Source organism: Eleutherodactylus coqui, chromosome 7 (genome assembly GCF_035609145.1).
Source record: "Eleutherodactylus coqui strain aEleCoq1 chromosome 7, aEleCoq1.hap1, whole genome shotgun sequence".
In the NCBI taxonomy this organism is placed as follows: domain Eukaryota; kingdom Metazoa; phylum Chordata; class Amphibia; order Anura; family Eleutherodactylidae; genus Eleutherodactylus; species Eleutherodactylus coqui.
In genome coordinates, this window is record NC_089843.1 from 223,038,727 (window position 1) to 223,066,251 (window position 27,525).

Sequence of the window (27,525 nt, forward strand, 5' to 3'; positions counted from 1 at the left end):
TGAGGTAGATTCTCCTCAGTATATACACATAGAGGTGAGGTAGATTCTCCTCAGTATAGACACATAGAGGTGAGGTAGATACTCCTCAGTATATACACACAGAGGTGAGGTAGATTCTCCTCAGTATATACACATAGGGGTGAGGTAGATTCTCCTTAGTATATAAACGTAGTGGTGAGGTAGATTCTCCTCAGTATATACACACAGAGGGGAGGTAGATTCTCCTCAGTATATACACAGAGGGGAGGTAGATTCTCCTCAGTATATACACATAGAGGTGAGGTAGATTCTCCTCAGTATATACACATAGAGGGGAGGTAGATTCTCCTCAGTATATACACATAGTGGTGAGGTAGATTCTCCTCAGTATATACACATAGAGGGGAGGTAGTTTCTCCTCAGTATATACACACAGAGGTGAGGTAGATTCTCCTCAGTATATACACATAGAGGGGAGGTAGATTCTTCTCAGTATATACACATAGAGGGGAGGTAGATTCTCCTCAGTATATACACATAGAGGTGAGGTAGATTCTCCTCAGTATATACACATAGAGGTGAGGTAGATTCTCTTCAGTATATACACATAGAGGTGAGGTAGATTCTCTTCAGTATATACACATAGAGGGGAGGTAGATTCTCCTCAGTATATACACATAGAGGTGAGGTAGATTCTCTTCAGTATATACACATAGAGGGGAGGTAGATTCTCTTCAGTATATACACATAGAGGGGAGGTAGATTCTCCTCAGTATATACACATAGAGGGGCGGTAGATTCTCCTCAGTATATACACACAGAGGTGAGGTATATTCTTCTCAGTATATACACATAGAGGTGAGGTAGATTCTGCTCAGTATATACACACAGAGGTGAGGTAGATTCTCCTCAGTATATACACATAGAGGGGAGGTAGATTCTCCTCAGTATATACACATAGAGGTGAGGTAGATTCTCCTCAGTATATACACATAGAGGTGAGGTAGATTCTCCTCAGTATATACACATAGAGGTGAGGGAGATTCTCCTCAGTATATACACATAGAGGTGAGGTAGATTCTCCTCAGTATATACACATAGAGGTGAGGGAGATTCTCCTCAGTATATACACATAGAGGTGAGGGAGATTCTCCCCAGTATACACACATAGAGGTGAGGTAGATTCTCCTCAGTATATACACATAGAGGGGAGGTAGATTCTCCTCAGTATATACACACATAGAGGGGAGGTAGTTTCTCCTCAGTATATACACACAGAGGTGAGGTAGATTCTCCTCAGTATATACACATAGAGGTGAGGTAGATTCTCCTCAGTATATACACATAGAGGTGAGGTAGATTCTCCTCAGTATATACACATAGAGGTGAGGTAGATTCTCCTCAGTATATACACATAGAGGAGAGGTAGATTTTCCTCAGTATATACACATAGAGGGGAGGTAGATTCTCCTCAGTATATACACAGAGGTGAGGTAGATTCTCCTCAGTATATACACATAGAGGTGAGGTAGATTCTCCTCAGTATATACACATAGAGGGGAGGTAGATTTTCCTCAGTATATACACATAGAGGGGAGGTAGATTCTCCTCAGTATATACACACAGAGGTGAGGTAGATTCTCCTCAGTATATACACATAGAGGGGAGGTAGATTCTCCTCAGTATATACACACAGAGGTGAGGTAGATTCTCCTCAGTATATACACCTAGAGGTGAGGTAGATTCTCCTCGGTATATACACATAGAGGTGAGGTAGATTCTCTTCAGTATATACACAGAGAGGTGAGGTAGATTCTCCTCAGTATATACACATAGAGGGGAGGTAGATTCTCCTCAGTATATACACATAGAGGGGAGGTAGATTCTCCTCAGTATATACACATAGAGGGGAGGTAGATTCTCCTCAGTATATACACATAGAAGGGAGGTAGATTCTCCTCAGTATATACACATAGAGGTGAGGTAGATTCTCCTCAGTATATACACATAGAGGGGAGGTAGATTCTCCTCAGTATATACACATAGAGGTGAGGTAGATTCTCCTCAGTATATACACATAGAGGTGAGGTAGATTCTCCTCAGTATACAAACATTTCCCAAGGCTTTATCATTTCTGAGCTATCTCATATATTGCGGATTTTCAATTTTTCGCGCTCAGAATTGTATATTGAAGTTGCGAGCTCTTTACCTTTCCTATTAGAATGGTTGTGGCAAATTTTAAGTTTGTACAACACCAGGAATTTACATTACATAGGGGTGCACTTACTTGTGCACTTGGCATTGAATAATCCAGTTGTGACCCCTTTACTTTTCCTATGTAGGACCTAAAGAATGGTCCTGCCAAATCTTCAAGTTTGTATGACCCCAGGAAGTTTCATTACATAGGGGTGCACTTACTTTTGCAATTAGCATTGATAATTGAGTTGTGACCCCTTTACTTTTTGTATTTGGGACCTAAGGAATGGTTGTGCCAAATTTCACGTTCATACGACACTGGGAAGCTAGAGAATCAGTGGCAAGTCAGTCAGTCAGTGAGGGCTTTCGCCTTTATATATACAGATGACAGAAACATCTCCTCCTCTTTTTGCTCTAATTTTGTATTAACTGTTTGTGATATTTTTCAGTACAAAATGAAGAGGGAAAGATAAAGCTGTATACCAAAGGAGCAGATTGTGTCATCTTACAGCGCTTGGACCCCAGCTGTCATACAGAAACTTTTATAGACGTGTTGGATGTAAGTTTTCTTTAGCGGTCTACCAGCCTCGGAGGGCCGCATGACCTTATTCACACCTTTCTTCCCCACACATCACTGTACACGACTCCAGTCTCAGTCCGGAGCTCGTTGTCTAATTTCTCTTCTGTCCATGCCCACCAATCACCACACAGAAATATGCAATGAAAAAACTCCTCCTGCGGCCACAGAGATGGAGATAAAAAGGGGTTGGAACTCCCCAGGTATTTGTACCACACTTCATCCAACTAGGAAGTGAACACAGGTGTCCCTTGGACAAAAAAGGTTGGTCCTCTTCCCTCAAGAACCAGCAGCCTCGGTCAACAAGCAAACCCACATACCTTATACTAATGACTAGAAAAAACGGAGACGGGGCTGGAGGAAGAACCGCTATAATAATGGTCAATGTGATACGGTGATGAATAGTGATGGGAATCTGTACTTACTAAGAGGGGTTACGTTCTCAACCCCCAGACGTCCAGGAGAGCCTGTAGAATAATAGAGGGTGAAGGTCTTTGAACCATCGTATAGGACCTTTATTAAACTCTTAGTGACCATCCATGCGCCTTTTTACAGCAGTCAGTAAGGTTCCTTCTTATGATGCATACTCCTTTTTATATTGCTGCTACAGAAGCCGAGATGGAGCTTACCTGTCTGATGATGGCTGATAGAAGTCAACAGAGCTTTTACAGAACATGGGGAGGCTGCCAGAAAAGGGCTCTGATTGGCTGCGTAGCCCCATGTAACACAGTGAGGAAGGGCTAGCAGCCATTTTAGGACTGGGACACAGCCTTGTTTAATGTAAAGCAGCAGAAGGATGCAGCAGCCAGTTGAAGTGGCGAAGTGTCTCCCCCTCTGAGTCCCGCGCCGGGTCTCCCCCTCTGAGTCCCGCGCCGGGTCTCCCCCTCTGAGTCCCGCGCCGGGTCTCCCCCTCTGAGTCCCGCGCCGGGTCTCCCCCTCTGAGTCCCGCGCCGGGTCTCCCCCTCTGAGTCCCGCGCCGGGTCTCCCCCTCTGAGTCCCGCGCCGGGTCTCCCCCTCTGAGTCCCGCGCCGGGCCTCCCCCTCTGAGTCCCGCGCCGGGCCTCCCCCTCTGAGTCCCGCGCCGGGCCTGCCCCTCTGAGTCCCGCGCCGGGCCTGCCCCTCTGAGTCCCGCGCCGGGCCTCCCCCTCTGAGTCCCGCGCCGGGCCTCCCCCTCTGAGTCCCGCGCCGGGCCTCCCCCTCTGAGTCCCGCGCCGGACCTCCCCCTCTGAGTCCCGCGCCGGGCCTCCCCCTCTGAGTCCCGCGCCGGGCCTCCCCCTCTGAGTCCCGCGCCGGGCCTCCCCCTCTGAGTCCCGCGCCGGGCCTCCCCCTCTGAGTCCCGCGCCGGGCCTCCCCCTCTGAGTCCCGCGCCGGGCCTCCCCCTCTGAGTCCCGCGCCGGGCCTCCCCCGTCTGTGTCCCGCGCCGGCCCTCCCCCGTCTGTGTCCCGCTCCGGGCCTCCCCCGTCTGTGTCCCGCTCCGGGCCTCCCCCGTCTGTGTCCCGCTCCGGGCCTCCCCGTCTGTGTCCCGCGCCGGGCCTCCCCGTCTGTGTCCCGCGCCGGGCCTCCCCGTCTGTGTCCCGCGCCGGGCCTCCCCGTCTGTGTCCCGCGCCTCCCCTCCCCTCTGTGTTTACAGGCTGCCCCCGCTTAATTACAGGACGTGACAGGCACTCGTTCACTGCTGTCCTGCCCCTGTGACGTCCCATAAACCGGGCAGGACAGCAGCGTGTTAATAAAGCAGAGGAGGACCCAGCAGCGGCATGGGGGAGGAGAGGATATGCCGGGGAGGAGGGAGGAGACGGGGGAGGAGAGTATATGCCGTTGCTTATTTTGCTGCACGCGTAAGGCCTTTTACTAAAAACCTACAACTCAGAAAACCCCTCAAAGCTGACAATAATACCTTCTAATTATTACTGCAATCCGAATTCAGCTGACATTTTTCCATTTCTCTCATGTAGCAGTTTGCTGAGGAGACCCTCAGGACACTTTGTTTGGCCTGTAGAGAAGTAGAAGAACAGGATTACAAGACCTGGAAACTAAAATGTGACGAGGCCTCCGTGACCCTCAATAATCGGGAGGTAGCACTAGAGAAGGTGTATGCAGAGATGGAGTGCGACCTACAGGTAACAGGAACCCATGGAATGCTTCACTGTGTGATTAAAGGGCTCTACGCTGATCAACCAGAAGATTAAGACCACCTACTGAATATTGTGTAGACCCCCCAACACTGGCCACCATTGTTTACTGACACATTGGACAACATTAATAAAGCCCAGGCATTATGAGTGATCGGTCTGGAGCTTTGCACAATGATGTGGAGATGTGAGCAGCATTTCCTGTAGAAAGTAGATCATTTACACTCATAATAATCTTCACAAAATTCTTTGGCTTAAAAAGAAAACTTGGACAAAGCACATTTTTTATTTGGTACTGGACAGACGTTCCGTATCTTTGCAGAGTATCTTTGCGGACAATACAGAGATCTCTCCCATGATCTATTATACCCAGGACTGTAACAAGGGGGTGCTCAAATAACTATGTAGAGATATATCAGAGGTCGGTACAGAGATCTCTCCCATCATCTGTTATACCCAGGACTGTAACAAGGGGGCACTCTAATAACTATGTATAGATATATCAGGGGTCAGTACAGAGATCTCTCCCATCATCTATTATACCCAGGACAGTAACACGGGGGCACTCTAATAACCATGTATAGATATATCAGGGGTCAGTACAGAGATCTCTCCCATCATCTATTATACCCAGGACTGTAACAAGGGGGTGCTCTAATAACTATGTATAGATATATCAGAGGTCAGTACAGAGATCTCTCCCATCATCTATTATACCCAGGACTGTAACAAGGGGGCGCTCTAATAACTATGTATAGATATATCAGGGGTCAGTACAGAGATCTCTCCTGTCATCTATTATACCCAGGACTGTAACAAGGGGGCGCTCTAATAACTATATATAGATATATTAGGGGTCAGTACAGAGATCTCTCCTGTCATCTATTATACCCAGGACTGTAACAAGGGAGCGCTCTAATAAGTATGTATACATATATCAGGGGTCAGTACAGAGATCTCTCCCATCCTCTATTATACCAGGACTGTAACAAGGGGGCGCTCTAATAAGTATGTATACATATATCAGGGGTCAGTACAGAGATCTCTCCTGTCATCTATTATACCCAGGACTGTAACAAGGGAGCGCTCTAATAACTATGTATAGATATATCAGGGGTCAGTACAGAGATCTCTCCTGTCATCTATTATACCCAGGACTGTAACAAGGGAGCGCTCTAATAACTATGTATAGATATATCAGGGGTCAGTACAGAGATCTCTCCTGTCATCTATTATACCCAGGACTGTAACAAGGGGGCGCTCTAATAACTATATATAGATATATTAGGGGTCAGTACAGAGATCTCTCCTGTCATCTATTATACCCAGGACTGTAACAAGGGGGCGCCCTAATAACTATGTATAGATATATCAGGGGTCAGTACAGAGATCTCTCCTGTCATCTATTATACCCAGGACTGTAACAAGGGGGCGCTCTAATAACTATATATAGATATATTAGGGGTCAGTACAGAGATCTCTCCTGTCATCTATTATACCCAGGACTGTAACAAGGGGGCGCCCTAATAACTATGTATAGATATATCAGGGGTCAGTACAGAGATCTCTCCTGTCATCTATTATACCCAGGACTGTAACAAGGGGGCGCTCTAATAACTATATATAGATATATTAGGGGTCAGTACAGAGATCTCTCCTGTCATCTATTATACCCAGGACTGTAACAAGGGAGCGCTATAATAACTATGTATAGATATATCAGGGGTCAATACAGAGATCTCTCCCATCATCTATTATACCTAGGACTGTAACAAGGGGGCGCTCTAATAACTATGTATAGATATATCAGGGGTCAGTACAGAGATCTCTCCTGTCATCTATTATACCCAGGACTGTAACAAGGGGGCGCCCTAATAACTATGTATAGATATATCAGGGGTCAGTACAGAGATCTCTCCTGTCATCTATTATACCCAGGACTGTAACAAGGGGGCGCTCTAATAACTATATATAGATATATTAGGGGTCAGTACAGAGATCTCTCCTGTCATCTATTATACCCAGGACTGTAACAAGGGAGCGCTATAATAACTATGTATAGATATATCAGGGGTCAGTACAGAGATCTCTCCCATCATCTATTATACCTAGGACTGTAACAAGGGGGCCCTCTAATAACTATGTATAGATATATCAGGGGTCAGTACAGAGATCTCTCCTGTCATCTATTATACCCAGGACTGTAACAAGGGGGCGCTCTAATAACTATGTATAGATATATCAGGGGTCAGTACAGAGATCTCTCCCATCATCTATTATACCCAGGACTGTAACAAGGGAGCACTCTAATAACTATGTATAGATATATCCGGGGTCAGTACAGAGATCTCTCCCATCATCTATTATACCCAGGACTGTAACAAGGGGGCGCTCTAATAACTATGTATAGATATATCAGGAATCAGTAGAGAGATCTCCTCTATTATCTATTTATACCCAGGACTGTAACAAGGGGGCGCTCTAGTAACTATGTATAGATATATCAGGGGTCAGTACAGGGATCTCTCCCATCATCTATTATACCCAGTACTGTAACAAGGGGGCGCTCTAATAACTATGTATAGATATATCAGGGGACAGTAGAGAGATCTTCTCTATTATCTATTTATACCCAGGACTGTGACTGTAACAAGGGGGAGCCCTCTATATCTAGAGAAGGTTTCTACACTGATCTAGAAGGGGTTCTTTACTGTAAGAGCACTGAGCACATGGTGATGGCGATGCGATAAGAGTATAAGAGGGGCCTTTCTTGCAGGATACAATATTACATGTTATATCACGGATTACGTCAGAAGGGTTGGTGATCCGTAGGATTATTCTGATTGCAGTGCTAAACTCTCTCTCCCTGGCCAACGGAATTCCGGGCTGCAATGTGTATATACACCGCATTCGGCTGTCTGAATGGGCGAGCAAACGTGAGATTTAGCCGTGACTTGGTCGCGATTTTCTCTCGTTCGTGTGATTTTCATCTGTGATGCAGGTGGACGACAATCACAACGCCCGTCTGAAGAGGCCTTAAACTGTCTAAAGTAGATGTGTATGATAAAACCTGATTATAATAGTGTCGTTATCTGATGATGCATTCTTTATAAGCTAATTGGAGCCACGGCCATTGAAGACAAACTGCAGCGCGGCGTTCCAGAGACAATTCAGCTTTTGAGAGATGGAAACATAAAAGTTTGGATGCTGACGGGAGATAAGCAAGGTAGACAAGCGCTTTATACTGTACTAGCAACTCTTGTTTTATGTTTACACTATTTATATATATGAAGACAATTGTCACAATGCGCTAAAGATCATACAAAAACGCATTGTGACAATTGTTGGATGGGAACCGCCGGTGTAGTGCCCCAGAGTTGGCGTCCCACTGTATTTTAATAACTACCTCTTGTGGAATATATGTGTATGTCTGTCTTAATATTTGTCTGTGTATTCCTGTTGTGTTATGTGTATTGGCCCTAACCGGTCACTAAACAGTTAATGGCTGTGTCAATTCACCCCAACCCTCTATGTCATCTATTAATTACCCCCTAGCCTGCGCTGTGATTGGGTAGAGAGATTTCTCCTTAGCTCAGGATTGGTTAGTGGGTTTGGTATAAAAGACAGCTCAGGCTGGGGTGAGGGGCTTGTCTGGGGAGAGGAAGGTCTTAGGAACATGAAGTGAGGAGCCCAGGCCTGGAAAGTGCCTGGCCTAGTCTTGGGGACGAGGCAAAAATCAGCAGAAGAGGAGAACAACAGGACAGAGGGGAATCTTCTTCAGTCTTCTTCAACCTCACCCTGAGGGATTGATGCCAGGGAAGGTCTACTTGTAAGCGGGAAGGAAATCAGCCACCACAATCGTGAGTCCGAATTAACCCTGTAGAGTCAGAAGTCAAGTGTCTACAGGAGAACCTGCATTGACTCCGCAATGAGTAACCTCCTAAGACTAGCTGCCAGATAATGTAGCCTGGCCATTTTGTTTCTGTCTTCCATAGAGAATTCGGAAGTAATCGTATATTGTTGTCTGTGTTGGACTGTTACCTGTTTTCCAAGCTATAAGTAAACTGTGTTCCTTCGGTTTCACTGAAGCGCTTGGGACTGTTTATTTCATCACTACATCACATTCAAAGCCACTAGCATCACAATAAAATGGTACATAAACTGCTAATGGTTATGGCTAAGAACTCTATTGAAATCCACCAACTGCACAAGCCGTCATCGCTAGCCAGAGTATCAACCACCATGACAATGGCAGAATTGGCACAACCACTTGAGCTACACTCCTGCCAACTTCTGCTCGCTGCATCGGACGTTCAAGCTGGTTTCTGCAAAGAATGTGGCACCAGAGACCAAATGGATCATGGAAAAGACCCGGCAGTATCAAAAGAACATGTCCATGTGTTATATAGCCTACAGCAAGGCATGTGATTGTGTCGAATATGACAAACTTTAGAAGTGTCTCAAGCAAATCCCAAAACATATTGAACAGCTTATAAGGTCGCTTTACAACAACCAAGAAGCAACAGTGAGGACAGCATATGGAAACACGGATTGGTTCGGAATTGAGAAAGGCATACAGCGAGGCTGCATTCTATCACCAGTCCTTCTGTACGCAGAAACGATCAGGAGGCGACGCAATCTGGACGAATCAGAAATTGGAGTCAAAATCTGTAGCAGAAATGTCAACAACCTCCGATATGCAGATGACACCACCCTGCTGGTGGAAAGTGAGAGGGACCTGGAATACCTTATCCAACGAGCGCAAAAGGAAAGCGAACGAATGGGACTGTACCACAACAGCAAGAAGACGAAAGTCATGACCGCGGTAGGCAACAGTACAGCGAACATAAACGTCAACAAAGAAGTCTAGACGGTCCAAGATTTCATCTTCCTTGGATCCAAAATCAACTGCAACGGGTAATCTGGACCCGAGATCAAGAGACGGATTAGACTTGGTAGGAATGAAATACAAGGAATGGAAAAGATCTGGAAGAGCAAGGATATTAGCATTGCAACAACAACCAGACTGGTCGATGCAATCGTCTTTCCCATAACGACGTTCGGCTGCGAAAGTTGGACACTCAGAAAAACAGACAGAAGAAGAATTGATGCGTTTGATCTATGCTGGAGGAGAATGTTAGGGATACCGGACCGCCATGACAACGAACAAGGTAGTGTTAGATCGCGCCAAACCGAGAATATCACTAGAGGGCAAAATCATCAAACAGCAGCTCTCTTTATGGACACGTGATGCGTGCGAACTCACTGGAAACAGGACTGATGCTCGGCAAGGTCAGTGGGAAGAGAAGATCAGGACCACAAAGAACAAGATGGCGAGATACAACCAAGGCGACCACCAACATGTCAGCCGAACTGAAAGAAGTCATGAAAGACAGAAATGCGTGGAGAACATTGATCCATGGAGTGACTGAAGGTCCAATGAGACTGAACGGATAGTCATCATCATATGAAGACAACTATAGTCCCATCAAAAAATGTCAGTCCCATACATCAACAAACTCAAAAATAAATGTCCCAGACAGGACTGCAGACATGAATCCTTGTAATTCTCAATAAACAATCTTTTAAATATAATAAAAGCATTTAAAAAACAGAACATAAAGGAAATGCTGCACCAATACAAGGGAAATCCATAGAGGAGGATCGCAAAGAAAATCCTGCTGATTATATAATAGGTCCAACCAATGTCATGTATATAGTAAAGTGTTACCACATAACCGAGGATATGGAAATCTCTGCCCCCCGAAGCGCATGTGTCACCCGTAGCTTCGTCCGGGGGGTCCCAGTATGTTACAGTGCTGCTTTGAGCACAGCATAGACCGGCTTCTTGCTCCCTCCTAAGAGTACATACACTGTATCGAGCACAGGAGAGGAAGGGAGCAGTCTGTCTATGCTATGCTCCAAGAGACACTGTGACATTCTGCAGCCCGACGGCGTTTGTAATGGAGCGATATGCTATCCTCCTGGCTGGAACTTCAGGGAAATCTGTGACTGCGGAAAGGAGGCCTTTGGGCCCCCAGACTTAGCTGCCCAGTCGTAACTACGACCCCTGCAACTCCTATAACTATGCCACTGGGGGCCGATCAATCATCCATCTATTTCATATGAATGATCAGACCATCAGCATGCCAGACTAAACTGACAGGGCAGGCAGATGGGTTAAATTAACAAATAAGTAAAAATCACACAGTGGGCTTGTGCAAGGTGGCAAATAATTAGCCATATTCGGCCAATCAGCATACACTTGTAGTTCCAGCCAAAAATGGGTTAAAAAAATCCAATCTGCCAGGTGACATTTCTATCAGACACTATTCTGCTGGCAGATATCATTCGCATGTAATTCGGAAACGAAGGTCGGTTCAAATGGTCACAACAGGCTGTTTGTGCCAACTTTACCTCATCAGTCTGGGCAGCTTAATACACTGCGGGCAGTCAGACTGCAATCAATGGGTTCCTTGTGATTCAAGGATTGTAACCAGTACTGAGATGCTTCGTAGGAATGGATCCCGATACACTTGGAAATATGTGTTAGAACCTTTGTTTCCTTTTCCAGAGACCGCCGTGAACATAGGATATTCCTGTAATCTTCTTTCTAGCGACATGCAGATTGTAGAAGAGAATGAGTTAAGGTGAGTAGTTTTACAAACTGACCTATTTAATGGTACATTATATGGCCAAAGTGTGTGGATACCTGGTCATCATGCATACGATGTGAAATCACAGGTAGGGTGCGACAAGGGCTCAGATACAGCGCCGCAAATGGAGGCAAAGTACACAGGTGGTAAGAAAACTGGGATCTTCATAAACTGCAAGAAATTCAGTTCAAAAGAAGTTAACAAAGGCAATGTAACTACAAATATAACACACAACCCATACACAGTGCAGATATAACACACAACCCATACACAGTGCAGATATAACACACAAGCCCATACACAGTGCAGATATAACACACAAGCCCATACACAGTGCAAATATAACACACAACCCATACACAGTGCAAATATAACACACAACCCATACACAGTGCAAATGTAACACATAACCCCATACACAGTGCAGATATAACACACAACCCCATACACAGTGCAGATATAACACACAACCCATACACAGTGCAGATATAACACACAACCCCATACACAGTGCTACTATAACACACAACCCATACACAGTGCAAATGTAACACATAACCCCATACACAGTGCAGATATAACACACAACCCATACACAGTGCAGATATAACACACAACCCCATACACAGTGCAAATATAACACACAACCCATACACAGTGCAAATATAACACACAACCCATACACAGTGCAAATATAACACACAACCCATACACAGTGCAAATATAACACACAACCCATACACAGTGCAGATATAACACACAACCCATACACAGTGCAGATATAACACACAACCCATACACAGTGCAGATATAACACACAACCCCATACACAGTGCAGATATAACACACAAGCCCATACACAGTGCAGATATAACACACAAGCCCATACACAGTGCAAATATAACACACAACCCATACACAGTGCAAATATAACACACAACCCATACACAGTGCAAATGTAACACATAACCCCATACACAGTGCAGATATAACACACAACCCCATACACAGTGCAGATATAACACACAACCCCATACACAGTGCTAATATAACACACAACCCATAGACAGTGCAGATATAACACACAACCCCATACACAGTGCAGATATAACACACAACCCCATACACAGTGCTAATATAACACACAACCCATACACAGTGCAGATATAACACACAACCCATACACAGTGCAAATATAACACACAACCCATACACAGTGCAGATATAACACACAACCCATACACAGTGCAGATATAACACACAACCCATACACAGTGCAAATATAACACACAACCCCATACACAGTGCAAATATAACACACAACCCATACACAGTGCAAATATAACACACAACCCATACACAGTGCAGATATAACACACAACCCATACACAGTGCAAATATAACACACAACCCATACACAGTGCAGATATAACACACAACCCCATACACAGTGCAGATATAACACACAACCCATACACAGTGCAAATATAACACACAACCCATACACAGTGCAAATATAACACACAACCCATACACAGTGCAGATATAACACACAACCCCATACACAGTGCAGATATAACACACAACCCCATACACAGTGCTAATATAACACACAACCCATAGACAGTGCAGATATAACACAAAACCCGTAAACAGTGCAGATATAACACAAAACCCATAAACAGTGCAGATATAACACACAACCCATACACAGTGCAGATATAACACACAACCCATACACAGTGCAGATATAACACACAACCCCATACACAGTGCAGATATAACACACAACCCAAACACAGTGCAGATATAACTCACAACCCATACACAGTGCAAATATAACACACAACCCATACACAGTGCAGATATAACTCACAACCCATACACAGTGCAAATATAACACACAACCCATAAACAGTGCAGATATAACACACATCCCATACACAGTGCAGATATAACACACAACCCCATACACAGTGCAGATATAACACACAACCCCATACACAGTGCAGATATAACACACAACCCCATACACAGTGCTACTATAACACACAACCCATAGACAGTGCAAATATAACACACAACCCATACACAGTGCAAATATAGCACACAACCCATACACAGTGCAGATATAACACACAACCCATACACAGTGCAGATATAACACACAACCCATACACAGTGCAGATATAACACACAACCCACACACAGTGCAAATATAACACACAAACCATACACAGTGCAGATATAACACACAACCCATACACAGTGCAGATATAACACACAACCCATACACAGTGCAGATATAACACACAACCCATACACAGTACAGATATAACACACATCCCATACACAGTGCAGATATAACACACATCCCATACACAGTGCAGATATAACACAAAACCCATACACCGTGCAGATATAACACACAACCCCATACACAGTGCAGATATAACACACAAACCATACACAGTGCAGATATAACACACAACCCCATAAACAGTGCAGATATAACACACAACCCATACACAGTGCAGATATAACACACATCCCATACACAGTGCAGATATAACACACAACCCATACACAGTGCAGATATAACACACAGTGCAGATATAACACACAACCCATAAACAGTGCAGATATAACACACATCCCATACACAGTGCAGATATAACACACAACCCATACACAGTGCAGATATAACACAAAACCCATACACAGTGCAGATATAACTCACAACCCATACACAGTACAGATATAACACACAACCCCATACACAGTACAGATATAACACAAAACCCATACACAGTGCAGATATAACTCGCAACCCATACACAGTGCAGATATAACACACAACCCATACACAGTGCAGATATAACACACAACCCATACACAGTGCAGATATAACACACAACCCATACACAGTGCAGATATAACACACAACCCATACACAGTGCAGATATAACACACAAGCCCATACACAGTGCAGATATAACACACAAGCCCATACACAGTGCAGATATAACACACAACCCCATGCACAGTGCAGATATAACACACAACCCCATACACAGTGCAGATATAACACACATCCCATACACAGTGCAAATATAACACACATCCCATACACAGTGCAGATATAACACACAACCCATACACAGTGCAGATATAACACACAACCCATACACAGTGCAGATATAACTCACAACCCATACACAGTGCAGATATAGCACACAACCCATACACAGTGGAGATATAAAAAAACAAAAAATCGAATCAAATCATGGTATTTGTATACTCACAACCCATACACAGTGCAGATATAACACACAACCCCATACACAGTGCAAATATAACACACATCCCATACACAGTGCAGATATAACACACAACCCATACACAGTGCAGATATAACACACAACCCTATACACAGTGCAGATATAACACACAACCCTATACACAGTGCAGATATAACACACAACCCTATACACAGTGCAGATATAACACACAACCCTATACACAGTGCAGATATAACACACAACCCCATACACAGTGCAGATATAACACACAACCCCATACACAGTGCAGATATAACACAGCCCCATACACAGTGCAGATATAACACACAACCCATACACAGTGCAGATATAACACACAACCCATACACAGTGCAGATATAACACACAACCCATACACAGTGCAGATATAACACACAACCCATACACAGTGCAGATATAACACACAAGCCCATACACAGTGCAGATATAACACACAAGCCCATACACAGTGCAGATATAACACACAACCCCATGCACAGTGCAGATATAACACACAACCCCATACACAGTGCAGATATAACACACATCCCATACACAGTGCAAATATAACACACATCCCATACACAGTGCAGATATAACACACAACCCATACACAGTGCAGATATAACACACAACCCATACACAGTGCAGATATAACTCACAACCCATACACAGTGCAGATATAGCACACAACCCATACACAGTGGAGATATAAAAAAACAAAAAATCGAATCAAATCATGGTATTTGTATACTCACAACCCATACACAGTGCAGATATAACACACAACCCCATACACAGTGCAAATATAACACACATCCCATACACAGTGCAGATATAACACACAACCCATACACAGTGCAGATATAACACACAACCCTATACACAGTGCAGATATAACACACAACCCTATACACAGTGCAGATATAACACACAACCCTATACACAGTGCAGATATAACACACAACCCCATACACAGTGCAGATATAACACACAACCCCATACACAGTGCAGATATAACACAGCCCCATACACAGTGCAGATATAACACACAACCCCATACACAGTGCAAATGTAACACACAACCCATACACAGTGCAAATATAACACACAACCCCATACACAGTGCAGATATAACAAACAACCCCATACACAGTGCAGATATAACACTCAACCCCATACACAGTGCAGATATAACACACAACCCCATACACAGTGGAGATATAACACACAACCCCATACACAGTGGAGATATAACACACAACCCCATACACACTGGAGATATAACACACAACCCCATACACAGTGCAGATATAACACACAACCCCATACACAGTGCAGATATAACACACAACCCCATACACAGTGCAGATATAACACACAACCCCATACACCGTGCAGATATAACACACAACCCCATACACCGTGCAGATATAACACACAACCCCATACACAGTGCAGATATAACACACAACCCCATACACAGTGCAGATATAACACACAACCCCATACACAGTGCAGATATAACACACAACCCCATACACAGTGCAGATATAACACACAACCCCATACACAGTGCAGATATAACACACAACCCAATACACAGTGCAGGTATAACACACATCCCATGCACAGTGCAGATATAACACACAACCCATACACAGTGCAGATATAACACACAACCCATACACAGTGCAAATGTAACCCACAACCCCATACACAGTGGAGATATAACACACAACCCCATACACAGTGGAGATATAACACACAGCCCCATACACAGTGGAGATATAACACACAACCACATACACAGTGCAAATATAACACACAACCCATACACAGTGCAGATATAACACACAACCCATACACAGTGCAAATATAACACACAACCCCATACACAGTGCAAATATAACACACATCCCATACACAGTGCAGGTATAACACACATCCCATACACAGTGGAGATATAACACACAACCCATACACAGTGCAAATGTAACAAACAACCCATACACAGTGCAGATCTTCTCCCTCGGTGGACCGCAGGGCTTCTGTGCGGTCCATTGCCAATTCCAGCCTCCTGATTGGCTGGAATCGGCACGTGACGGGGCGGAGCTACGAGGGGCCGCTCTCCGGCACGAGCAGCCCCATTGAGAAAAGGAGAAGACCGGACTGCGCAAGCGCGTCTAATCCGGCGATTAGACGCTGAAAATTAGACGGCACCATGGAGACGGGGACGCCAGCAACGGAACAGGTAAGTGAATAACTTCTGATAACTTCTGTATGGCTCATAATTAATGCACGATGTACATTACAAAGTGCATTAATATGGCCATACAGAAGTGTATAACCCCACTTGCTTTCGCGGGACAACCCCTTTAACAAACCAGGTGGGGTCAGTCACCTCATCGTCCTGCTGCTCTTCCTCCGAATCCTCTGGGCGCTCCTCCCTCGGACTTACTGCCCTTACTACTACCTCACTGATAGACAACTGTGTCTCATCATCATCCTCCTCACCTACTGAAAGCTCTTGAGACAGTTGCCGGAAGTCCCCAGTTTTTAACATTAGGAAGCCCCATAGACACCTGGAAAATAAAATGCAGCAAATTTGCAAACGCTAGTGGGTAGTCAGTAGTCACCCTTAAATGGTGTTTTCTCAGAAAACATAACAATTATTTTCCAAAGAAACTTTTCTAATGATATAATGGTGTTAAGTAGAGATGAGCGAGCGTACTCGGATAAGCACTACTCGCTCGAGTAATTTGCCTTATCCGAGTATCGCTGTGCTCGTCCCTGAAGATTCGGGTGCTGGCACGGAGCGGGGAGCTGCAGGGGAGAGCGGGGAGGAACGGAGGTAAGATCTTTCTCTCCTCTCCCGCCCGCTCTCCCCTGCTCCCCGCTGCGACTCACCTGTCAGCCGCAGCGGCACCCGAATCTTCAGGGACGAGCACAGCGATACTCGGATAAAGCACATTACTCGAGCGAGTAGCGCTTTTCCGAGTATGCTCGCTCATCTCTAGTGTTAAGCCTGGAAAAGACCGGCAGATTTATGTGACCGATGATGCGGCAGATTTATGTGACCGATGATGCGGCAGATTTATGTGACCGATGACGTGGCAGATTTATGTGACCGATGACGCGGCAGATTTATGTGACCGATGACGTGGGTCCACCACCCACCATGATTGTTACTTTTTCTTCTAATTCCTGGCAATTACTTCTGAGTTATAAGACAAGTCTTTGTAATTTTTTCATATACCTATTTCTTGATTACTTTTTTTTACTAACAATGCGTATTTCACTAATTATCTCTAAGCGCAGAATTCTATTATCTATTGTTTTGACAAATATTCTTGAACTTTGATTTTGCACGTTGATTAAAACTAACAGTAAAACTCAGCAGGTCGTTTACTGATTAGGAAGGATGATACATTTTGCTCCTTGTTACATTAAAATATGCCTTGCTTCTGATCACACCGTGTCTCTCCATAAAGCTCCTGGCTGTATGCAGAATAATCCCAGATGGATGAAGTCTATCGATACAACGATTATCACTCAAAAGCCGTGTATTGAGCGATAATCGTTGTGTAGCTGCACTGACATCCCGCAGTTTTCGTTAAGCCGTCGCTCGTCGTTGTCTTCCAGCGTGCTGACGATCAGCCTTATCAGGAGTTCACAGCGGGATACAGCCGATACTATTGTTTCATCAAGAGTACAGGCTGAGTATGAAGAACAGAGCGCTCCAGGCCTGTTCTCCATACCCCACTCGGAGCGCTCAGCTATATAACAGCAGGGCCCTCCGTGCTAAAAACAGCTGGATGCAGAAACAAGCGGGGACACCCTGCTTGTCTTCTGCATCCTCCGCTCGGAGCGTAATGTGATCGCTCATCTAAAGCCATCTAGTACTGGAAATGACACAACGATGATCCCTCAAGTCGCTTTTTTGAGCAATAATCATTGTGTCTAAATGGTAGTAATTTATTCACTTAGACCACGGACTTAGTTTTCTCCTCTTACATATATGTACCAAGGATGAACTTAGATTAATCACCTAATTAAACACCATCACTGTGAGAATCCTAAAACTTTTATTAATTATCATTTAAAATTTAAAAAACCTGCTGATCTCACTATTTATAACCTTTATTTATACGCCAAAAGTTGCTGTAATGTGACTGCAGCCGCCAAAACAAAAAATACTGAGTCTGCACTGATAGAGATGCTATTTACTGGAAGGGTCTAAAGTACCTCTTTTAAAAAAAGATTAGAATCCACTCCTACCTCCCCTGCAGAGATGATCTCTACTGGCACAAGATGAAACCCCTCTATGCATAAACACTTAACTTGTAACATTCCATGTAGCTGCGCCATTTTTTAACATCTCATTCGGCTTTAGAATTGTTTCAAGTGCTGATATTGACTGTATCCTCCTCCACACAGTAGAGCTGGCACTAGAACTCCATATGGAATATCAGGGTACTCAGAAACGGCTCTTCCCTATCCCATATAGCGGCCCCTCTTCCTCCAATGTAGATAAGCTGTACTACTAAACTGGCTCACCCCTGCCTCAGTATTCTCCTATACTGGCCCACCACCAGCGATTTCCCAGACCGGCTCAGCACGATTCTATAGCCCTATTTTTTGGCTATTTCATCAGAAGCTACAGTAAGAACACATATCGGATGTATAGAAAGATAATAGATAAAAATTAAAATACATGCGCAGCCTTAATGGTAGGCTGGTGGCAAATTGAGAATGGCCGGCGCAACCACATATGCCAGGCTTTTAAACTCATAGGATTACCCACTTCCAGAAGCCCAGCAGTATCCCACCAATCCAGTACTAACCTGTCAATCTCCATCACAGCCCCGTTTTTCCATGCCGTCTCTGAAAACTCCAGGGCATGTGCAGAACAGGCTCGCAACCGGCAGCGAGTCACATGACCTGCTAGCGACTCACAGGCTTACTGCTTGCTTAAGCCCATTATGAACAGTATATGGTAACCTGGTAACAAGTCGCTTATTCCTGGTGGTATGAAGCCATTGTGTACATCAGGGGCATGGGAATCTCTTCATTGGATGAACTAGTGGGAGGTTCCCCTACTAGTAAATAGCATCTCTATAAATATGGACTTCCTCTCCTCCCACATTATATTTTTTGTGCATGAATTGACATAAGTTTAGTTTTTTATTTTAAAATGTAATTAATAAAAGTTAATTCTGCTACCCGTACACTTTAGATAGCTGCCTCATACATTCTGTTATTGTGGTGCTATACTGTAACACACCTTGTGCTAAGGTACCAGCATCCAGTGCCTCCTGTATTGTTTCACTAGCTGATCATATCAGGGACAGGCTAGCGAACTTTAGCCTAGTGCAAGCACACAGCACTGGCCCATGAGTAGCGACCTACCCTTTTCTCCTTTATTGCGGCCCAGACCACCATGAAGACAACTCCTAGCTATGACTCCTCTCTGCACACTTTCCCCATCCTGCTGCTACCTCCAATGCCCCTGTTAGTGCTCTCCCTTAGCAATAGTTCCCCCTCATGTTCCTCCTTCTTTATCCTACTTAATATGTCTTCTCTGTGTTAAGGTGCCTCCTGGAAACCACTGATGATTGTGTGTTGAAAGAAAGGGATTTGGGAGAAACAGGAGACTCAAGCAGCAAGAAAGCATTGGTCATTACAGGAGACTTTCTGGTAAGATTGTCACTTACCTAAAATCAATAGCTTGCTACCAACAAAGGGAGAAAATGCAAATTCAATGAGGCCTTCAGGGCAGTGCAAGGGGGCCCCCAGACCTACCTGTTGAACCTCTATCCCCACCCCCTCCAGAAACACCAGCAAGAATCTTCATACACAGTCACACTGCTGAGCCTGATGATGGCGCTATGAGCACCAACCAACTCTCACCCCTCCTGCAGTCAGAGACTGTGCAAGAGACTGGGGCAGGGCCAGATGATGCACAGTGCTCCAGCCACTGTCTGGCTCAGCCATATTACTGTGTGAGTGTCAAGACTCTTACTGGTGGCTGGTGGTTCAGTAAGTGGGTCCATTACTAAGTCGCGGCCACAGAGGCGCACACCATTAGTAAGTGGGGGCCACAGAGGGGCACCCTATTAGGAAGTGGGGGCCACAGAGGGGCACCCTATTAGGAAGTGGGGGCCACAGAGGGACGCACTTTTAGAAAGTGGGGGCCACAGAAGGGCGCACTATTAGGAAGTGGGGGCCACATAGGGGCACACTATTAGAAAAAGTGGGGGCCACAGAGGGGCACACTATTAGGAAGTGGGGGCCACAGAGGGGTACATTAGAAAAAGTGGGGGCCACAGAGGGGCACACTATTAAAAAAGTGGGGGCCACAGAGGGGCACACTATTAAAAAGTGGGGGCCACAGAGGGGCACACTATTAGGAAGTGGGGGCCACAGAGGGGCGCAATATTAGGAAGTGGGGGCCACAGAGGGGTGCACTATTAGGAAGTGGGGGCCACAGAGGGGTACATTATTAGAAAAAGTGGGGACCACAGAGGGGTACATTATTAGAAAAAGTGGGGGCCACAGAGGGGCACATTATTAGAAAAAGTGGGGGCCACAGAGGGGCACATTATTAGAAAAAGTGGGGGCCACAGAGGGGCACATTATTAGAAAAAGTGGGGGCCACAGAGGGGCACATTATTAGAAAAAGTGGGGGCCACAGAGGGGCACACTATTAGGAAGTGGGGGCCACAGAGGGGTGCACTATTAGGAAGTGGGGGCCACAGAGGGGTGCACTATTAGGAAGTGGGGGCCACATAGGGGTGCACTATTAGAAAGAGTGGGGGCCACAGAGGGGCGCACTATTAGAAAGAGTGGGGGCCACAGAGGGGCGCACTATTAGAAAGAGTGGGGGCCACAGAGGGGCGCACTATTAGAAAGAGTGGGGGCCACAGAGGGGCACACTATTAGAAAGAGTGGGGGCCACAGAGGGGCGCACTATTAGAAAAAGTAGGGGCCACAGAGGGGCGCACTATTAGAAAAAGTGGGGGCCACAGAGGGGCACACTATTAGGAAGTGGGGGCCACAGAGGGGCGCACTATTAGGAAGTGGGGGCCACAGAGGGGCGCACTATTAGAAAGAGTGGGGGCCACAGAGGGGCGCACTATTAGAAAGAGTGGGGGCCACAGAGGGGCGCACTATTAGAAAGAGTGGGGGCCACAGAGGGGCGCACTATTAGAAAGAGTGGGGGCCACAGAGGGGCGCACTATTAGAAAGAGTGGGGGCCACAGAGGGGCGCACTATTAGAAAAAGTGGGGGCCACAGAGGGGCGCACTATTAGAAAAAGTGGGAGCCCCAGAGGGGCACACTATTAGAAAAAGTGGGGTCTACAAAGGGGCACACTATTAGAAAAAGTGGGGGCCCCAGAGGGGCGCACTATTAGAAAAAGTGGGGGCTACAGAGGGGCACACTATTAGAAAAAGTGGGGGCCACAGAGGGGTGCACTATTAGGAAGTGGGGGCCACAGAGGGGTGCACTATTAGGAAGTGGGTGCCACAGAGGGGCACACCATTAGGAAGTGGGGGCCACAGAGGGGCACACCATTAGGAAGTGTGGGCCACAGAAGGGCAAACTAAAGCGGGGGCCACAGAAGGGTGCACTATTAGAAAGTGGAGGCCACAGTGGAGTGCACTATTAGAAAAAGTGGGGGCTACAAAGGGGCACACTATTAGAAAAAGTGGGGGCCACAGAGGGGCACACTATTAGAAAAAGTGGGCGTTACAGAGGGGCACACTATTAGGAAGTGGGGGCCACAGAGGGGCACACTATTAGGAAGTCGGGGACACGTTAATATTGCATTAGACCAGTGTTTCTCAACTCCAGTTCTCAGGGACCCCCAACAGGTCATGTCTTCAGGATATTTAATGGTAAGAACCCCTGTGGCAATGTGTGAAGCCCTGACAATAATTACATCACCTGTGCAACACTGAGGAGATCCTGACAACATGACCTGTTGGGGGTCCCTGAGGACTGGAGTTGGGGACCACTGCATTAGACAATAGTATTATAAATACCATAAATGTGAAGAATATTCCCTACTGAAGGCATTATCCCAGTGTAAATGTCTTCATGATGAAAGCCTTGTGTTCACCCACGATGAATCGGGCCCGAGCACCCCCAATATTTCCAAGACTCCATACACTTCCTGGGGACTCTGCACACAGCAATTCAACCTCTAAGCAATATCACAGCAGGTGGTGGAGTTTACCTGCCCCAAATACCCATCTAATTTACTTGAATTTTCATTGTCTGCCCCTCATGGTCATTCCATAACTTTGCACAAACTGTGCGCCAACATGGTTTGCCTCCAGACCTGCTGTGCTGCTATATCAGACTCTACTCTAATTACACCTTGGAGCAATTCCCACAATGGTAGAGAATCCTACTTGTCAGTCACCAGATCGCTGCCGCCGGCGAGCACAAAGTGCAATGTGAAACCTGCCAGGTGCATTCAGATAAAACGGACTGCTTGACGGGAGCCGGCCGTACGGGGAGCAGGAAACCATATAGTATGGAGCTTTCCTGGCTTCCACATAAAACGAAGAGCAGAAACACGGCGTGAAAACCCCTTTAGGGCGCGCTCAGACGTGGCGAAAATGCTGAAAAGTCCATTACAAAATCCACAGGATCACAAACCAAGTCAAGATCCTCACTGCTGCGTAACCACCTTCGAGGCGCCCCTCTCAGCTCCGTGCCAGCCCACCAAGAGCGCACCGCATTGTTCCGTTTCTTGGTTGCACGCATTGTCCGCCTCCTTACTGCACATAACTGCATGTTCAGACTGCAGAATTCACCGTGGAACGCTCCATGTGACATCAGCCTCCAAAATCCGCGTCAAAATACGCGGCTTTCTGTGGTGGTTTTTGGCACAGATCTAATGTGGGTTTTGCCCCATCAATAGGCAAAATGTGTTTGCGGAATTCCGACACGGCAATGAGCTTCTCAGTGTAGAGGAACCTTCGCGTTGCTCTTCCATCATCTCCATGGAAATGACAGTCCTCAAAATTCTAAAACCCCTTTTTTATTCAAAAGGATGTATTTGGGGCTGAAAATCCCTTTTAAGATAGTTGTTTGACCATTTGGCTTCTGCAGCTTCTCCAGATCACTGGATATCAGGGATATAAGGGAAAGGCGCGCAGCACATCTAGGTAAGCCCGTTTCACGGTCTCTTAGTCCCTGCTCCAACTGAGGTGCATCGGACAATTGCAGGCTGCCACTTAGTGAGTAAAATGAAAAAATAATGAAAGTTCAGAACTTCTTTATATTGTGAAGATGTCAGATATATTGGATCCTGGTATTTATGTGCAGCAGACCGGAGGTGATTGGCTGACCGCAGCAGGACACCCCCAGCCAGCTCAATCATCCCACACCTGCAGCAATGTGCTAACCCAGAGAACTACAGGTCCCAGGAGCACCAGGTGACAGGCTATTAGTGCATTGTAATGACCTTGATGAGAATGCCTTCTACTTTTCCTTCAGAGTACATTTATCCATACTTCAGAGGCTCAAGAAATGTCTGCGTGGAAGAAGTTTCTTTCGGCATTCAAGAGGAAGGAGGTCACGGACCAGAGCGCTGAGCTCAGAAGGAAAAGGCTGGTGGAATTGGCATGTCAGCACCAATCTGTCATCTGCTGCCGGATGACACCGAAGCAGAAGGCTAGCATAGTGGAGCTGGTGAAGAAGAACAAGAAGGTCACAACACTTGCTATCGGAGATGGCGGAAATGATGTCAACATGTTAAAGAGTAAGAATCCATTTTGGTAGATCAACTCAACTAACTTACAGGAGAAAATTCTAGCGTTAAAGCTATATTCCCATCCAGTGGCGTACCACTAGGGGGCGCAGGGACCGCAATTGCAACTCGGCCTCTTCGCGAATGGGGACTTGTTGGCCCACGCCATATACAGTCTTACTGCTGCCAGCTGTGGGTCACACTCAGTGAGGGGAGGGCAGTTACTGGGGGAGCTGGCAGCCAATTACCAGCTGCAGACTCCCCAGGCATGCGCTCCTCCCTTCCCCTGAGAGACTACAGTTGTGATTGGCCACAACTGCAGTCTGTTAGTGCACAGCCGGCTGTGTGATTGGTCTGGTCAACCGTGCTCTGACAGTGTCGGGGAGCAGAGGGGGAGTAGAGGGGGAGTACATATGGAGGTTAGTACTATATGTACTCAAATATGTGGGTATAACTTATAATTATTTACAGGAGATACCCTGGTTATACCAGCATGCTCCATATTACTATATACAGGAGGATGTACAGCTACTCTATAAAGCGATATGGAGCATGCTGGTATAACCTGGGTATCTCCTGTATATAATTATATATTTACAGCTGGTATAAGTTTTATATCCCCTGTATATAGTGATATATAGCATGCTGGTATAACCTGGGTATCTCCTGTATATAATTATATATGTACAGCTGGTATACGTTATATATCCCACTGTATATAGTGATATGGAGCATGCTGGTATAACCTGGGTATCTCCTGTATATAATTATATATGTACAGCTGGTATAAGTTATACATCCTGTATATAGTGATATGGAGCGTGCTGGTATAACCTGGGTATCTCCTGTATATAATTATATATGTACAGCTGGTATAAGTTATACATTCCCCTGTATACAGTGATATGGAGCATGCTGGTATAACCTGGGTATCTCCTGTATATAATTATATATGTACAGCTAGTATAGGGTATAAATTTCCCGTATATAGTGATATGGAGCATGCTGGTATAACCTGGGTATCTCCTGTATGTATATGTGCGTGTGTGTGTGTGTATATATATATATATACAGTATATATATATATGTATGTGTATGTATGTGTATATATATATATAATATATATATATATATATATATATATATATATATATATATATATATATATAAATACACAGCTGGTATGAGTTATATATCTCCTGTATATAGTGATATATAGCATGCTGGTATAACCTGGGTATCTCCTGTATATAATTATACATGTACAGCTGCTATAAGTTATACATCTCCTGTATATAGTGATATGGAGCATGCTGGTATAACCTGGGTATCTCCTGTATATAATGATATATGCACAGCTGGTATAGGGTATAAATTTCCCGTATATAGTGATATGGAGCATGCTGGTATAACCTGGGTATTTCCTGTTTATGATTGCACACTTTATGCACAATTTAAAAAAACGCATCAAAAACCTGCATGCAGTTTTTTTTTTTTAAACACCTATTGTTTGAATCCACGTGTGGTCTTTGTGTACCGCATGCAATTTTTTGATGTGATTTCAATTGTGGTTCAAAAATGCAGGAAAAAACATGAACACGGCCTAAAGGGGCTGCAAACACATTTTCATATAGTCCAGAAAAGCGTCATGTTTATGTCAAAGCGCTGGATTATGTATATAGATTCATTTTGCACCTGTTTGCAGGGCAGTTTAGGTATGGGTACTGGTACAAATAGAAGGGAGGGGGACCTGAGCTGAACTTTTGCACCTGGGCCCCTGAGCCTTCAGACACGCCCCTGTTCCCATCTCATGCAGTGATAGTATATTGCTAAATTATGCCAACACTTAGTGATCTGATCCTGGGGGGCTTTCAATCCTGAGAATAAGGGGGCCGTATCCCTGAATTGGTGTGGGTCCCACTGATCATAAAGTGGTGGCATATCCGAGTGATATGTCATCACTTTGAGTTGGCAATACTTCCAATGTGGCAGACTTGCTACACCAGAAAAATCCTCACAAAAATGTACATCAAAATGTCAGTGTTTGGTGCATATTTTGACATGGCTTTTGGTGCAGATCCACAGCAGATTTCACCCCATCAATTTGATTTAGTTGAAATGGTAAAATCTACTGTGGATCTGCATTGAAATCCACACCAAAGGTAGGTGGTATGTGTGAAGTACCGGCCTCATGAAACCAAGGTTTCCCAGCAGAAGATTGCCCTGAGCATCAGACTGCCTCCAGCGACTTACCTCCTGCCCGCGGTGCCTCCTGTAAGTGGTGCACACCTCAGCTCAAGCACGTGTGCAGTGTTATCATTTCTATAGAAACCCTAGATTATATGTCAGCTTTCCCTGGAGATGGGCTCACATGAGAGAAGCTGTCAATCAGCCTGTGTGGGTGGCTGAATGCAGATTGACAGTCATGTGTCCTGGGTCCTGGCAGGATTTGCCTGACGTTTGCAGAAAATGCTATTAAATTCTGCATTATCATCATCCACTATCTTAACTCAGTCATGTGCTGCATAGGTTGGCCGTGGTAAGGCTGCTTTCACACGGGTGTTAAGGTCAGTTCAGGTAAGGCCGCTCTCACACCGGCATTAGGGTCAGTTCAGGTAAGGCTGCTCTCACACCGACATTAGGGTCAGTTCAGGTAAGGCTGCTCTCACACCGGCGTTAGGGTCAGTTCAGGTAAGGCTGCTCTCACACCGGCGTTAGGGTCAGTTCAGGTAAGGCTGCTCTCACACCGGTGTTAGGGTCAGTTCAGGTAAGGCTGCTCTCACACCGGTGTTAGGGTCAGTTCAGGTAAGGCTGCTCTCACACCGGCATTAGGGTCCGTTCAGGTAAGGCTGCTCTCACACCGGCGTTAGGGTCAGTTTAGGTAAGGCTGCTCTCACACCGGC

General features: G+C 45.4%; 1 protein-coding gene across 2 annotated transcripts in view; it reads left to right on the plus strand.

The window, feature by feature from the left end:
- LOC136573210 (phospholipid-transporting ATPase IK-like) overlaps positions 1–27,525 on the plus strand; it is a 170,370-nt gene that overhangs the window by 116,834 nt on the left and 26,011 nt on the right. For both annotated transcript variants that reach the window (XM_066574490.1, XM_066574489.1), the window contains 6 exons: positions 2,625–2,734; positions 4,704–4,868; positions 7,995–8,106; positions 11,455–11,530; positions 20,451–20,556; positions 24,370–24,634. In XM_066574490.1, the coding sequence (XP_066430587.1) occupies positions 2,625–2,734; positions 4,704–4,868; positions 7,995–8,106; positions 11,455–11,530; positions 20,451–20,556; positions 24,370–24,634 (834 nt within the window). The remainder of the gene's footprint in view (positions 1–2,624; positions 2,735–4,703; positions 4,869–7,994; positions 8,107–11,454; positions 11,531–20,450; positions 20,557–24,369; positions 24,635–27,525) is intronic.